General features: G+C 40.9%; 1 protein-coding gene across 1 annotated transcript in view; it reads right to left on the bottom strand.

Moving 5' to 3' along the window:
• IGFBP4 (insulin like growth factor binding protein 4) overlaps positions 1-12,736 on the bottom strand; it is a 76,137-nt gene extending 63,401 nt beyond the window's left edge. Inside the window, exon 1 of the mRNA XM_075350157.1 lies at positions 12,242-12,736. Within this exon, the coding sequence (XP_075206272.1) occupies positions 12,242-12,587 (346 nt within the window). The 5' untranslated portion in view covers positions 12,588-12,736. The remainder of the gene's footprint in view (positions 1-12,241) is intronic.
• Positions 12,737-13,560: the final 824 nt, after the last annotated feature.

Genomic DNA, 13,560 nt, shown 5'->3' with positions numbered 1-13,560 from the left:
CAAACAACACCAATAAATACTTCAGCTCAGAGCACAAAAAAGAAGCCATCACACAGCTCCATGTCTCAAAAATTGAAAACGTTACTTCTCTTGAGAAACAGGAAAGATTTTTTTCCAAAATTTCTTCATTTTTTTCCACCAGTTAAATAAAAAAATATACGTTTGGTATCCATGTAATCGTACTGACCTGCAGAATCATACTGCCAGGTCAGTTTTATAGTAAAATGAATCCCATAAATAAAAAATCCAAAAATCAAATGTTGAATTTCACTTTTGTTTGCTATCTCGCCACACTTTTTTTCTGCTATACTATAGGGCAGTGCCGACTTGCATTATTTTGTCATGACGAGTCAGCATGAGAAAAATCACTGCGTACAAAGGACAGCAGTTCAATATACGCAGAGACAGACAATAGAAAAATGAATGGGATTTTCCCACTAACAAAATTAAGATCCAATAGATCATGGAATAATAATAAGTTCCACTATTGGATTTGTTTTTAAAAAAATGTTCATGTGCTGAGATAATCTTATATATGTGCCCCTTCTATGTACTGTGTAATGGCTGTGTCTGACTGTACAGGGACATGGTTTGATCATACCACATCTACTGGGCAGGGGAGGAAGGAAAAATAGTATACAGACAGGACAGCACAGGATTATAGATGATTCTTTTTGTGAGGTAAAATATTTCCCTATCTGTTTTTAAAAATGTTTTACCTCAAAGAAAGAGCTGTGGTATGTTGAGACCATGTCCCTTTATGGTCTGACACAGCCATTACACAGTACATAGCAGGGGCACATTTATAAGATTATCTCAGAACAGGAACTTTTTTTTTTATTTATTTTTAAACACATCCAATTGTGGAACTTATTATTCCAAGGTCTATTGATTAAAATTAACTTTGTCCTTGTGAAAACCCCTTGAAATTCTCAATCTTTGCCGCACCTGTGATCTGAGTCTCGCATCCTAAATTGAATCATAGTGAATGACACTCGACTCACACTCACAAGGGAGTTTGAGCCAAGTGATATAAGCATATCCCATCCGATGCTCTCGCATCAGAGAATCATTGAATGCTATACGCTAGTGTGAGCAAACCCTGAAAGTCATTTTTCTATTTCTTCCATGTTGTTGTTGATTGGACAGACCTTTGCATATCCTGCTGTTGTGAAACTACAACTCCCAGCATGTCTCAGTTCCCTGCTGCTTCTATGGTAATAGGAGAGAGGCAGTACATAGTTTCTGAGTTCAATGAGTTTTATATGTGACAACTATTCAAAAGCAGAAATGTGCCCATGTCTACACTGGAGATCAAAATTAGAGAACAACACACAATTTCCTAAATGTTAAAGGTCATTATGTAGTCCTATGTAATTATATCCTAACATGAGTAAACTAACAGTATTCTAAGCTTACTTAATAAATTGAATTTATTCTAAAGCAGATAATACAAATGTAAATGAGATAAATGAAAAAGAACAGTGATCAAAATTAGAGAACACTTTCAGATACCTGCAAGTTATTGTTGTTATTTTGGTACCTGATACTAATTCCTTAATTATCTGATAACCCCTATTTAACTGGCAAACTAATTTTCCAGTTTGCACTGACTTTGCAAAAATAGTGTGCCGTTACAAAGTGACTGAAGCCCTCCGGCAGCAGGTTATCCAGATGATGGCCAAAGGGGTGACCCTATCAATTCTGTGATTTTGAGACTATTGCATCTTTACAACATCACAAACTTTTTCAAGTCCCCCAAGAAGGCTGGTCACCCTCAAAAGACAAATGCAAGAGAGGACAGGATAATGCAGAGAATCTCCATGTCTAATTGATTCAACATTGCAACTGGAATTGCTCGCCAGTTCAGCACTGAACAGGGTAAACACTGTCTCATCATACAGTGTCACGACGTTTAAGAGCATTTGGACTGAAAACTCACACTGTACTGACCAAACCTCTCATTAGCAGAAAGAAATAAAAGGCTAGACTCACCTTTGGTGAGGAGCATATTGTGTGGACAGGGGAGAAGTGGTCCATTTTAGTGATGAAAGTAAGTTTAATTTATTTGGGTTTGATGGGAAACATTATGTTCGTAGACAAACTGGAGAAAGAGTGAACCCAAAGTGTGTTATGAAGTCAGTGAAAGGTAGTTGAGGAAGTGTCATGGTTTGGAGAAGGTTTTCTGCAGCAGGAGTAGGGCCTCTCATACAGCTACATGGCAGAGTGAACACAAGTGTGTATCAGAACCTTCAACAACACATGGTTCCTTACTTTCGTTCATTGCTCAATCAGCCAACAATTTTCATGCAGGACAATGCCCCCTGTCACACAGCAAAACGGGTAAAGCAGTTATTTGAAACAGAAATATTGAAACAATGAAATGGCCAGCCCAGAGCCCTAATCTAAATACAACAGAAAACATCTGGAAAATCCTTGGTGATAAAGTGACAAAATCACAACAGAGCAGTGTAAGAGACAAGTGATGTCCTGTGGCCGCAGATGTGCTGAAGTCATTGAAAGCAAAGGCCTGTACACTTCCTACTGATTGGTGACTGTTGTTACCTTCAGATAATGTAGTTATAATTTTTCTCTGTGCTACAGTCATTGTTGTTCTCTAATTATGATCATCACATTTTGGGCAAAATAAAGGCTTTATGTTGATAAATTTTGGATCTTTCGTAAGACACTGTTCTAGTGGCATGGTGTACCTCTTAGAAAAAACCTTCAAATGTTGGTCAATGTAGATTACATTATTTCTGAAAAAAGCAGGTGATCCTACATTGTTCTCTAATTTTCTCTTGCTCGCCAGTGTATTGGCACTCTCTTCCCTCATTCTTCCTAGCAGGACACACATCCTAGAATAGCTTGATGGTGAGTGCAGAATGCAGAACCTTTCACAAATCAGTAAATAATAGATGTGAGCGACATTGGCCCATTTATATATATATATATATATATATATATATATATATATATATATATATATATAAATATCTCAACATGATCACTAACAGCCACCATACACACTTGATTGCTGCTCTGAGAACAAGAGTTATCTAAACCCCACTCCCCAGTACAGAGGAGCGCAGCTTGGTTGCAGTGTTTTCCATGAAGAAAGCCACTGCCAGACCCTTTTGGTGTCCTGCCTTCCCGCTGAACAAAAGTTTTGCTGTTGCACGGCATTACGATATATATGGGCATCCAGGCTTTCCTCCAACAAATGGAGTTGGGAAAAAGAAGGGTCTGAGCATCGTAATGCTGTGCAACAGCAAAACTTTTGTTCAGCGGGAAGGCAGGACACCAAAAGGGTCTGGCAGTGGCTTTCTTCATGGAAAACACTGCAACCAAGCTGCGCTCCTCTGTACTGGGGAGTGGGGTTTAGATAACTCTTGTTCTCAGAGCAGCAATGCTTTGGAGAAAGCCAATAAAAATTCTGGGAAAAAAATAGGACATTTGCTTCTATCAGCCACAATATAAGCAGGTAAATGTAATCCGAGCACGTCTTCCGGTCTATGACTCTGTGTGTACCAGAAACCCTGTGTTGATCTGTTTACTTTTCATGATCTGTTGACTTTTACTGTTTCACATTGAAGTCTTTCACAAATATTGAATTCCAAAGTGCAAATAACATCAAAAAGATACTGAGAATCCCATCGACACAAGATCCATTATTCAGTGCATTTGTCAGGCACAATAATCTCAGGATTACACTGTACACCTGAGAGTGCTGCTTTAAATTTGGGATAAGGACATTAGGAAATAATTGTTTGACAAAAAAACTCAAGACATGTTGTTTATGTTAAAGGGTTATTCATAAAAGATCACGTTAGTCCCTTTCTGCAGGATAGGAGATAAGTTGCTGATTTCTGGGGTTCTGACCTCTGAGACCCCTTACAATCCGAGTGGGGCACTGAAAATCTACAATCAGGGCTCTGCAACCCCATCCTGAATAGAGCCGAGGTTTCATGCTCAACCTACACTGCATTAATTGCCTTAGGGACAAATAGCCCAGTGCTGTACTCAGCAGTGACAATGAATGGAGCAGAGGTGAAGCATGAACACCTCCACTCCATGCAGGGCAGAGCTGCAGAGACCTGTTGTCAAGATTTCAGAGCACCTTTCTCAAGATCACTGGGCCGGAGTCTAAGCATTCGGACCCCAGCAATCAGCAAGTTATCACCTAACCCTTTAAAAAGTGCTGGAATTGGTTTATTTGAGAAGCAAAAACAAAATAATAGTCTACCATCAGCACCACTCTTGTACACAGGCTGTTACAGTTCTTTCTGTGTAATGCAGCATATTCTCTCATTAATAGAACATGTCGCTCGATTCATGCTGCCCAAACCACGCACAGCATGAATCACATTCTGGCTGCACAATTGCAGCCAAGTATATTTTCAATCAAATGCATTGCTCCAGGTGATGATCATTTCCACTGTACATAGGGAGAAACCAGTCAATCACATGAAGTGGCGCAGCTCTTCAAACTATGTCTTCTCTGAAAAGCCATAGAATTTCAGATAAAACTAAATGGCTGCAATTGTGCTAGACTAGGCTCTGATGCTTTTTCATTTTCACAATTCTCACCCCTAGTTGCAGGTGACACATACAGAGGGGAAAGGAGGGCAGAGCTGAATGCTAAGGGAAGAGTAACATGGCCATATAACTCAGACGAGGACCACAACACAATGTTGCGACTGGCCTTTGGCTCGATGGAAGATTGACAGCATGTATTTCTCTGCAGATGTCACATCCAGGTCAAGTCAGCCTATAGCTAGTTTGAACATTGCATTATGGTCCTCATCTAGGTAGTGATGAGCAAGCACTACCATGCTTGGGTGCTCAGTACTACTGTTTTTACAAAAATAAGCCCTACCCCAAAAATAAGCCCTAGTTGCAGTTCAATAATGAAGTGTCCATTCAGCTAAAAAAATTAAAGAATACTGTAGGACACATCATTAAAGAAAGCAGACACCCCAAAAAGAGAGAAGACAGATGACCCCGCAATCATATACACCAGACAACGAACGGGAGGACCTGCAGTGGAACGCAAACCCACACACATCAGATTGCACACCCACACACACATCAGATCACAAATACACACATCATATCACGCATAAAATCATCAGATCGCACACACACATCAGAACGCACACACACACATCAGATCGCACATACACACTCACCACATGAGGCAATACTGATTGCTTCTGGCCGGCAAGGGAACCTGGGACGCAGTGCAGTGGAGCGCGAAGACCTGCAGTGGAACGCATAGAGGACCTGCAGTGGTACGCATCAATGCGTTCCACTGCAGGTCCTCCATGCATTCCACCGCAGGTCCTTGCTCTCCACTGCACTGCATCACATCTTCCCCTGCTGGCTGGAAGCAATTGGTATTTCCATATGTGGTGAGTGTGTGTGTAATCTGATGCGTGTGTGTGTGTATGTGTGTGTGATCTGATGTGTGTGACTGTGTCGGCCAGAAGCAGGGGAGGACCGCCTGGAGCATACCTGCTGGGAGCACCCGTCAAAGATCGCAGGAGGTTCTGGGAGCCATGCAGACATCCGGGGTCTGCTAAGTATGATTCTCCTTGGAAGGGGGTCTGCTTTTTTTGCTGGTTAAACTTTACCCTAACCGTGTTATCCCGTGAATAAGCCCTACCCCAAAAATAAGTCCTAGTGCATTTTTCAGGGCAAAAAATAATATAAGACAGTGTCTTATTTTCAGAGAAACACGTTAGTGATGAGCGAGCACTACCATGCTTGTAACAAGCAGTTGGACGCTCAGATGGGCACTAGAGTAAAATGACCATAGTTAGTGAGCCAGGCTGACTTCTCACTAAGACTGCTCAGGGCACGACTTGAGCACCCGAATATAATGGAAGTCAATAGGGGATTTGAGAATTTATCCAGAAGATTTTCTGAAAAAATGCTTGAGTCCCCCATATTCTTCCATTATACTCAGTACACGAGTCAAGCCCGTTCAAGCGTCCAACTGCACGTTATGAGTACCGAGCAGCCAAGCATGGTAGTGTTCGCACATCACTACATCCGCGTTATATAACCGTGTGACTCTTAAGGCCACGTCACACTAAGCGACATTGCTGCTGAGTCATGGTTTTTGTGTGCGATCTTGCTAGCGATGTCGCTGTGTGTGACATCCAGCAACGACCTAGCCCCTGCTGTGAGGTTGCCGGTCGTTGCTGAATGTCCTGGACCATTGTTTAGTCGCTGCTCTCCCGCTGTGAAGCACACATCGCTTTGTTTGACAGCGAGAAAGCAACGATCTGAATGTGCAGGGAGCCGGCTTCTGCGGACGCTGGTAACCAAGGTACACATCGGGTAACCAAGCAGAGGTTTTGCTTGGTTACCCGATATTTACCTTGGTTACCAGCGTCCGCAGCTTCTAGAAGCCGGCTCGCCGCACATGTAGCCAGGGTACACATCGGGTAACTAAAAGCAAAGCACTTTGCTTAGTAACCCAATGTGTACTATGGTTACCAAACACAGCGTCGTTACACAGGTCGCTGGTGGCTGATCTCTGTGGAGATCTGCCTGTTTGACAGCTCACCAGCAACCATGTAGCGATCCTCCAGCGATCCCTGCCAGGTCAGATCGCTGGTGGGATCGCTGGTACCTTGCTAAGTGTGACGGTACCTTTACCTAAGAGGAAGGATCTGAAAGCTTCCAGGTGGGATTTAATCCTTTCTTGCTGCAGCCATGTATCATTTTTGCCCTTTCATTTTTCCTCCCTTTCTTCCAAGAGCCATATTGTATTTACTTTTCCATCAAAATAGCCACATGAGAGATTGTTATATTTTGTACAAGTTGTAGTTTTGAATAACCTCATTCATTTTACCATTTAATGTACTAGAAAATAGGAAAAATGAGAAATTGTGAAAAATAAAAGTTATTCAGCCATTGTTTTCTAGTTTGTTTTTTTTTGTTTGTTTTTACGGCATTATTTGTGCAGTAAAAATTACCTGGACTTGTGATTCTTCTGGTTAATATGATAATGGTGATTCCAAACTTGAATCTTTTTTTTTTTTAATTCGTGAAAAATATTTGCTTCAAACGCTGCTGTTAGAGCCAGATGCCGGCTGAGTAACACAGCCAGCATCTGCAAGGTATGATGGAAATTCAGCACCTGAGCCACTAAATACAAGTGGCCTCGACCTTGTATTTACCATTATGTTCAATATCAGGAAGGGATTAATCTAATCTTGGGTTAATTAATGTCATATTGTGATTCACAGGAAGTCAGAGACTGACTTCCTATGACTCCAGAAGAGCATCTACTGTATACAATGGTAAGACTAAAAATTACATGGCACAGCTGCTCATAGTGAAGGGGGAAATCAATGAATAAAATTGGGTTGTGCTGAACCAAATTACATAGCTAGAGTATTGCTGGTTATCTATGATCATAAGTGAAAAAAAATTACTGGAGTGGTACCTTAAAGCCTAACCGCCGTTTTAATTTTTATTTTATAAATCAATAGTACACATAATAATAAGCAACTTTGTAATATATGTTATCAGACAGATTTGTGTCTTTCTCTGCCAGAATTGAGCAGTCATGAAGAAAATGCTCAATTCTGAGGTAAAATCTGTATTCAGTGAAGACTTTGCCGCTACTGAGAAGGAGCAAGAAATAGAGGGAGGAGCTAGATGCAGATGGAGGAGCTAGAGGCAGAGCTTCACCCCCTCCTCCTCCTATCTACATAGGATCTCATCAGTACCAACTGCCATCTCCTCTCAGTAATGGGAAAGTCTTCACTAAATACAGATTTTACCTCAGAATTAAGAAATTTGATAATGACTGATTAATTCTGGAAGACAAAGAAGCAAATTCACCTGATAAGATATATTACAAAGTTGCAAATGTTCATGTATACTATTGATTTCTAAAATAAAAATGTAAAGAATTGTTAAGCTTAAAGTGAATAGGGATGAGCAACATACGAAACCCAACAAATGGACAGGGGTGCGCTATTCCTTGAAAAAGTAGGCCGTATTTTTTTTTTATGTCAGGCTACCATTTTAAGTATTTTGTCTATATAACATCTACTTAGACAATGCTGGCATTTGTCTGAAAAATCCTGATAATAGATTATTAGAAAAAAACAATAAAAAATAAAAAATTAAGAATGTAGGAGGTTACAGCACCTGTGTTACGCTGGAGTCACACTTGCGTGATCACATCACATCACGGATCGCATCGCACTGCTTGGACCGGCCGCCGGCTCTCCTGACAGGAGCGTGTTAGCTTTATGTATTTCTATGCAGCTGATCCACTACTGTTAGGGGAGAAGTCTGCAAGTCCAACCAATGTGATGCAATTCTCGCGCAGGTCACACACAAGTGTAACTACAGCCTTAAGGAATAGCACCAAATGCTACCGTGCCTAAGGGCGTACACACGCTATGTATTCTAAAGATCCAGCTACAGTGGTGTCTGCTAAGATACCTATGGAATGCTGTGGCCATGGATTATTTTGCCCTTTATACAGTCCAGAAAGACATACAATATATACTTTGTTACCCCTATGTCCTGCCAGGCCTCAAAGTAGAGTACATACATTTTTAATACATATTGCATAGTCCATAAATTTATGCTCACATGAGAATTTTACCTCCATGATCCAAACTTTTCTACAAGCAGAAATGGCCAGTTTGTGTTTTTTTTTTTTAAAGAGAAAGACCAGTGTAGATATATTTACCATATTCTTATAGGTGTCCTCTGCCAGTTAGACTAACTATACCGTCTACCCATTGTACAGGGAACCATAACACAACCCCATTCATTTGGATGGAGATGTGTCGCTGAACACCAAGTGGAAGGGAGCGCCGCTGTTCAAGAACAATGGCGACAGGATCTCTACCCTTAACTTTTCCAGTTGGTAGCAACAACCATGATGTTCTGAGGCCTCGTCAACGCACTTAAAAGACAAGTGATAAATCCCACACCAAGCTAATTCTTCCCTTATGAAATAAATGATGTCTGAAACACTGTCCTGAACTGTAAGAAGCTACGTGCATGATAATAACAGCCAAGTTTATGGAGGAAAGACGTTAAAAAAATCCAGCTCTGGGTTGACTCCAGCAAACCTCCCAACATTACAAATTGCCAAATAGGGACATTTGCTGTATAGATTAAACAAAGAGATACTTACAGTATATATATTCATAGGCAGGAGGCCCGAGTTAGTGGTATATGGCATTACTTGAGGGGCCAACATTAAGGAAAAGTGCACACGTTGAGAATTTGGTGAGTTTTTTACCTCAGTATTTGTAAGCCAAAACCAGGAGTGGGTAAAAAATTCAGAAGTGGTGCCGTGTTTCTATTATACTTTTCCTTTGATTGTTCCACTCCTGGTTTTGACTACAAATACTGAGGTAAAAACTCACCAAATACTCAACGTGTGCACATGGCCTAATGGGGTGCAAACCTTCAGTATTTGATGAGTTTTTTACCTCACTATTAGTAAGTCAAAACAAGAAGTGGAACAGTCAGAGGAAAAGTAGAATAGAAACATGTGCATTAAGTATTTGGTGAGTTTTTCACCTCAGTTTTTGTTGTCAAAACCAGAAGTGGGGCAATCAGAGGAAAAGTATAATAGAAACACGGCACCACTTCTGGATTTTTCACCCATTCCTGGTTTTGGCTACAAATACTGAAGTAAAAAACTCACATATGGCTGTATGATGTATCTTGTATATATGCCATAAAGGTATCTCATGAGACAACCCCTTTTAACTGCATCTTTTTTTCCTCACCATTTATTCTATTTGCTGAGAAAGGTTGTGGTGCATAGAGTAAATGGATCCATAATCTCCTATTCACCGTGCTAAGGCCAATATGGCCACCATTCGGTGGTATAAATTGGGGTTTCCATCTTTTTGACTGTAGAGGATAGTGCCATACACTGCATTTTTCCAAACAGTGGCATCCAATAAAAAAAAAATACATATACTACTTGGTCTATGTTTTTTCTTTTTTTACAATAGATGGCCATGTATGCCATCATACATGGATGGATGCCACAATGTGGCACAGCCTTTCATTAGCCATTTACAATGTAAACTTTCCTGGTGTATGCCTTTAACAGAATGAAAAGAAAAAACACAGTGTAAAAAGAGCCTTAGCCTCAGAAAGACTTGATGCAGCCCATCTGTGAAACCAGGCATTGATGCACACATGCATGTAAACTATCCCTTAGCCATGCTCTTGTGCTAGTGATGTATGGCAACAGGCATTGTTAAGCCCCCCATACACATTAGACTAATGTTGACCGAACCCACCAATATCGACAGATTCAGCTCACACTCCAATGTGTATAAGGGCTCCAAACATTTGATTGTCGGTTGAATTAAGAATCCAGGATGGCAGATTTGGACTGCAGATCCTTTTATTCACCTGGAGATAAGCCGCCACCAAACATGTCTGGCAGAGGTTCTTTCATAGAGAACAAAAAAAACTTGGCTGAACAAGTGCTCCTGTGTATGGGAGAGCCAGCCGACATGGCTGCCGACCGAACCATCAGCCAACCATTGTTCATTTAACAGGCAACCGAACCATCATCCGAACCATTGTTCATTTGACAGCCAACCAAACCATCAGCCAGCCCATTGTTCATTTGAGAGCCAACCAAACCATCAGCCAGCCCATTGTTCATTGACAGCCAACCAAACCATCATCCGAGCCATTGCTCATTTGAAAGCCATGTGATGTATATGGCGGCTTTAGAAAACACTATTATCTCATACATCTCCTGAAACTTTTTTGCATTGACTAGATTGAAATTGCTGCATTGCAGAATGATCCATTACACCAGTTGTGTCTGTTCTACTTAATTTACACATGCAGATTTCCCACCAATGAGACCAATAATTATAGAAGTGGTGTGAGCTAACAATGTCCTCATCTGTTGTACACGTTAAAAAAAGAAAGCCTTCCTATTCCTTACAATGGAGCTGTCTTTCAGACATCTGTTCACAACACAATCATTGTGTTTGGCAGACAGATTTTTAAGCACAGTAGATCAATTTTCTGGCAGATGAGACAAATTTCAATCACATCAAATGGGCATTTACACAAGCCAATTTTGATCTGTTTAAAACAGAAGAAAAGAGTGAATTGATTTGAAGAACCCTGTTCCAGCAGCCACTTTGGTGGTCCATGGCCGCTGGATGGGAGACCTGTGATCTGCCTCCCTTCTGCCGGTATACCTCGTGCCTCTTCTGATGTGTGGGCTCGACTTAACTGTTACGACGTGAAGACTCAAATTCTGTGGCCACGGCGATTTGATTCACTAATGTCTATTAGAAATTGGTCGGATACTGAATATGTAAATGCTCCTTTACACCAGACACTGGATTGTTATAAATGTATTGGAGGAAATATGTAAAAGGTTAAATTGTTACAGAATCAATAAAATGAGAATCATGAATAATCCAGTATTGAAACATCTCTAGAAATTCAATCACTCAAAGCAAAATCAACCTATAATATACAGTGTGAGCAATATATAGTATAAAAAACACCCAATACTGGTGGCTACTAATGGCATATTATATATATTAGGTCGGTACAATCATAATATTTTTTTAATAAGGGATATCCATGCAGGAATTGTGAAAAGGACATCATCCATCTCGTAAGGATCAGCTGTTGTAGTCATTGTAGACGTTGCTGTGTAAATCCTTTATAGATTGACTATACTATATATGATACAGAACTGCTGTTCTAATTCTGCAAGGAAAACAAAAAAATGAACCTGTCTCGTTAACCTACCATGAATTTCCATTTGCTTTTAAAGGTTGACGCAATATCATGGGTAATTGTCCAATCCCCACCACAGTTCTTCATCTACCTCCATGCGTGATTTGACATTTAATCCTATAACTATATATGCAGATGAAGAGCTGCGATTAGGATCTTACAGAACAGACGTAATATTTCCATAATTAACCCTGTAGAGTAAGGTATGAGAAACAACCCCAGTTCACTCCCAACCATCACCTCACATGCGGGTAATTACACATTGCTTTCTATACTAGTAAATCTGGTGCTAAAAGAGTTAAGAATTTCATTCAGCGGTATAGTATATCCTTTAGGCATTTCCTGCCTTTGAAGTGGGAGAGAGACAATTGCAAGTTCCTTAAGTCACAAGTTAAGAACAAGGTTGCATGAAGTTACAGTTTCCCACTGATCATTGCTGTTTAATTCTCACCTGCTGTTGGGAATGTTCCCTGTATGGCTTCTATCTCCCCGATTTCAGTGCAGACCCCTTGTCCATGCATAAGAGTATGCAGGGGTCTTTCAGAACCTTTCGTGGGGTAACAGCGAAGCCCTGAGCCACATCGGGCAGTGTAGACCCCGCATGGCATCCCTTTTTGGAGGGCACAGGTGGCACAGCAACCGCACCCAGGTTCTCTCACCAGCTCCAGGCACCCAACAGGGTCCAGACAACGAATAAGCTTCTCCTGTGAGCAAGGGGGGCACTGTATGGCATCATCAGCCACGCCAAGAGATGCCAAGGAGATCAGGATCAAGGCAAGGTGGCACTGCCCCGGCATTGTATTGTGTGTGGATAGTAGGTAAGGTTAAAGGGGACTGAGAGGGTATAGTTAGGGCACAGCTGGCAGCCTGGTTAAGAGTTAACACATGGGAACATGAAATGATGTAGTCTTAGCTGTGCTGCTCTCCATAGCAAGAATGAAGGGGACTGAGGTTTTACTGCACTGAGCAGATAGATGTGGACTTTATACTGGCTGTAAGCCACTCCTATCTTGAGTCCCACTGCTCGGAGAAAGGGGGAGAGAGCGAGGACTGGGAATGAGAGGGACAGCATGAGATGTAAGAGAAAGCCGAGAGGTAGAATACATTCATATGTAGTAAAAAAAAAAAAACCTGACAGCAAATATAATGCATGGTCTAGAAACATGATTCACACCCACCCAGCTTTATTCCCAGGTTTTATTGTGTCTAGTCAAAATAATGGAAAGCATAACTATTCACGCCCTTAATTAGGCAGCGGCACCTTTGGCAGTCTTGAGTCTATAAATAGGTCTCCATCAGCTTCGCACGTGGATGCTGCCATTTTTCACCATTTTTCTTCTGTTATTTTTTTATTTCAACAAAAAATTTTTGCACTGTTCGAAAGAAAGAAGATTTAAAAGGATTTTCCACAACTGGCTACAGATGCTGCAAAAAGGAAAAAAAAAATCTACAGTCATGTCCAGGGCCGCTGCTGCTGCTCACTTTCAGCACTGTGTCCCCTCTTGACACAGACAATGTCACGTAAGCGCTGCAGCTAGTAGCCTACACATTGTTGTCCATGCAAAAGAAACCTTATTCTTGATATTGTTAAATATAACACATACCTATTATCTGAAATGGGAATAATAATACCTATTAAAAGCACATGGCAAAATGCAGCAGGTACAACATAATTTAACATATGGTAAAGCATATATTACTACATACTGTATATTGGCATTATAATATATTTTTGTAGGGACAATGTAATTCTGGTACCCAGTTAGTATT

This window comes from Anomaloglossus baeobatrachus, chromosome 5, assembly GCF_048569485.1.
Source record: "Anomaloglossus baeobatrachus isolate aAnoBae1 chromosome 5, aAnoBae1.hap1, whole genome shotgun sequence".
Taxonomy (NCBI): Eukaryota; Metazoa; Chordata; class Amphibia; order Anura; family Aromobatidae; genus Anomaloglossus; species Anomaloglossus baeobatrachus.
Note: the sequence above shows the minus strand (reverse complement) of the source record. Positions and strands in the feature narration are given on the sequence as shown.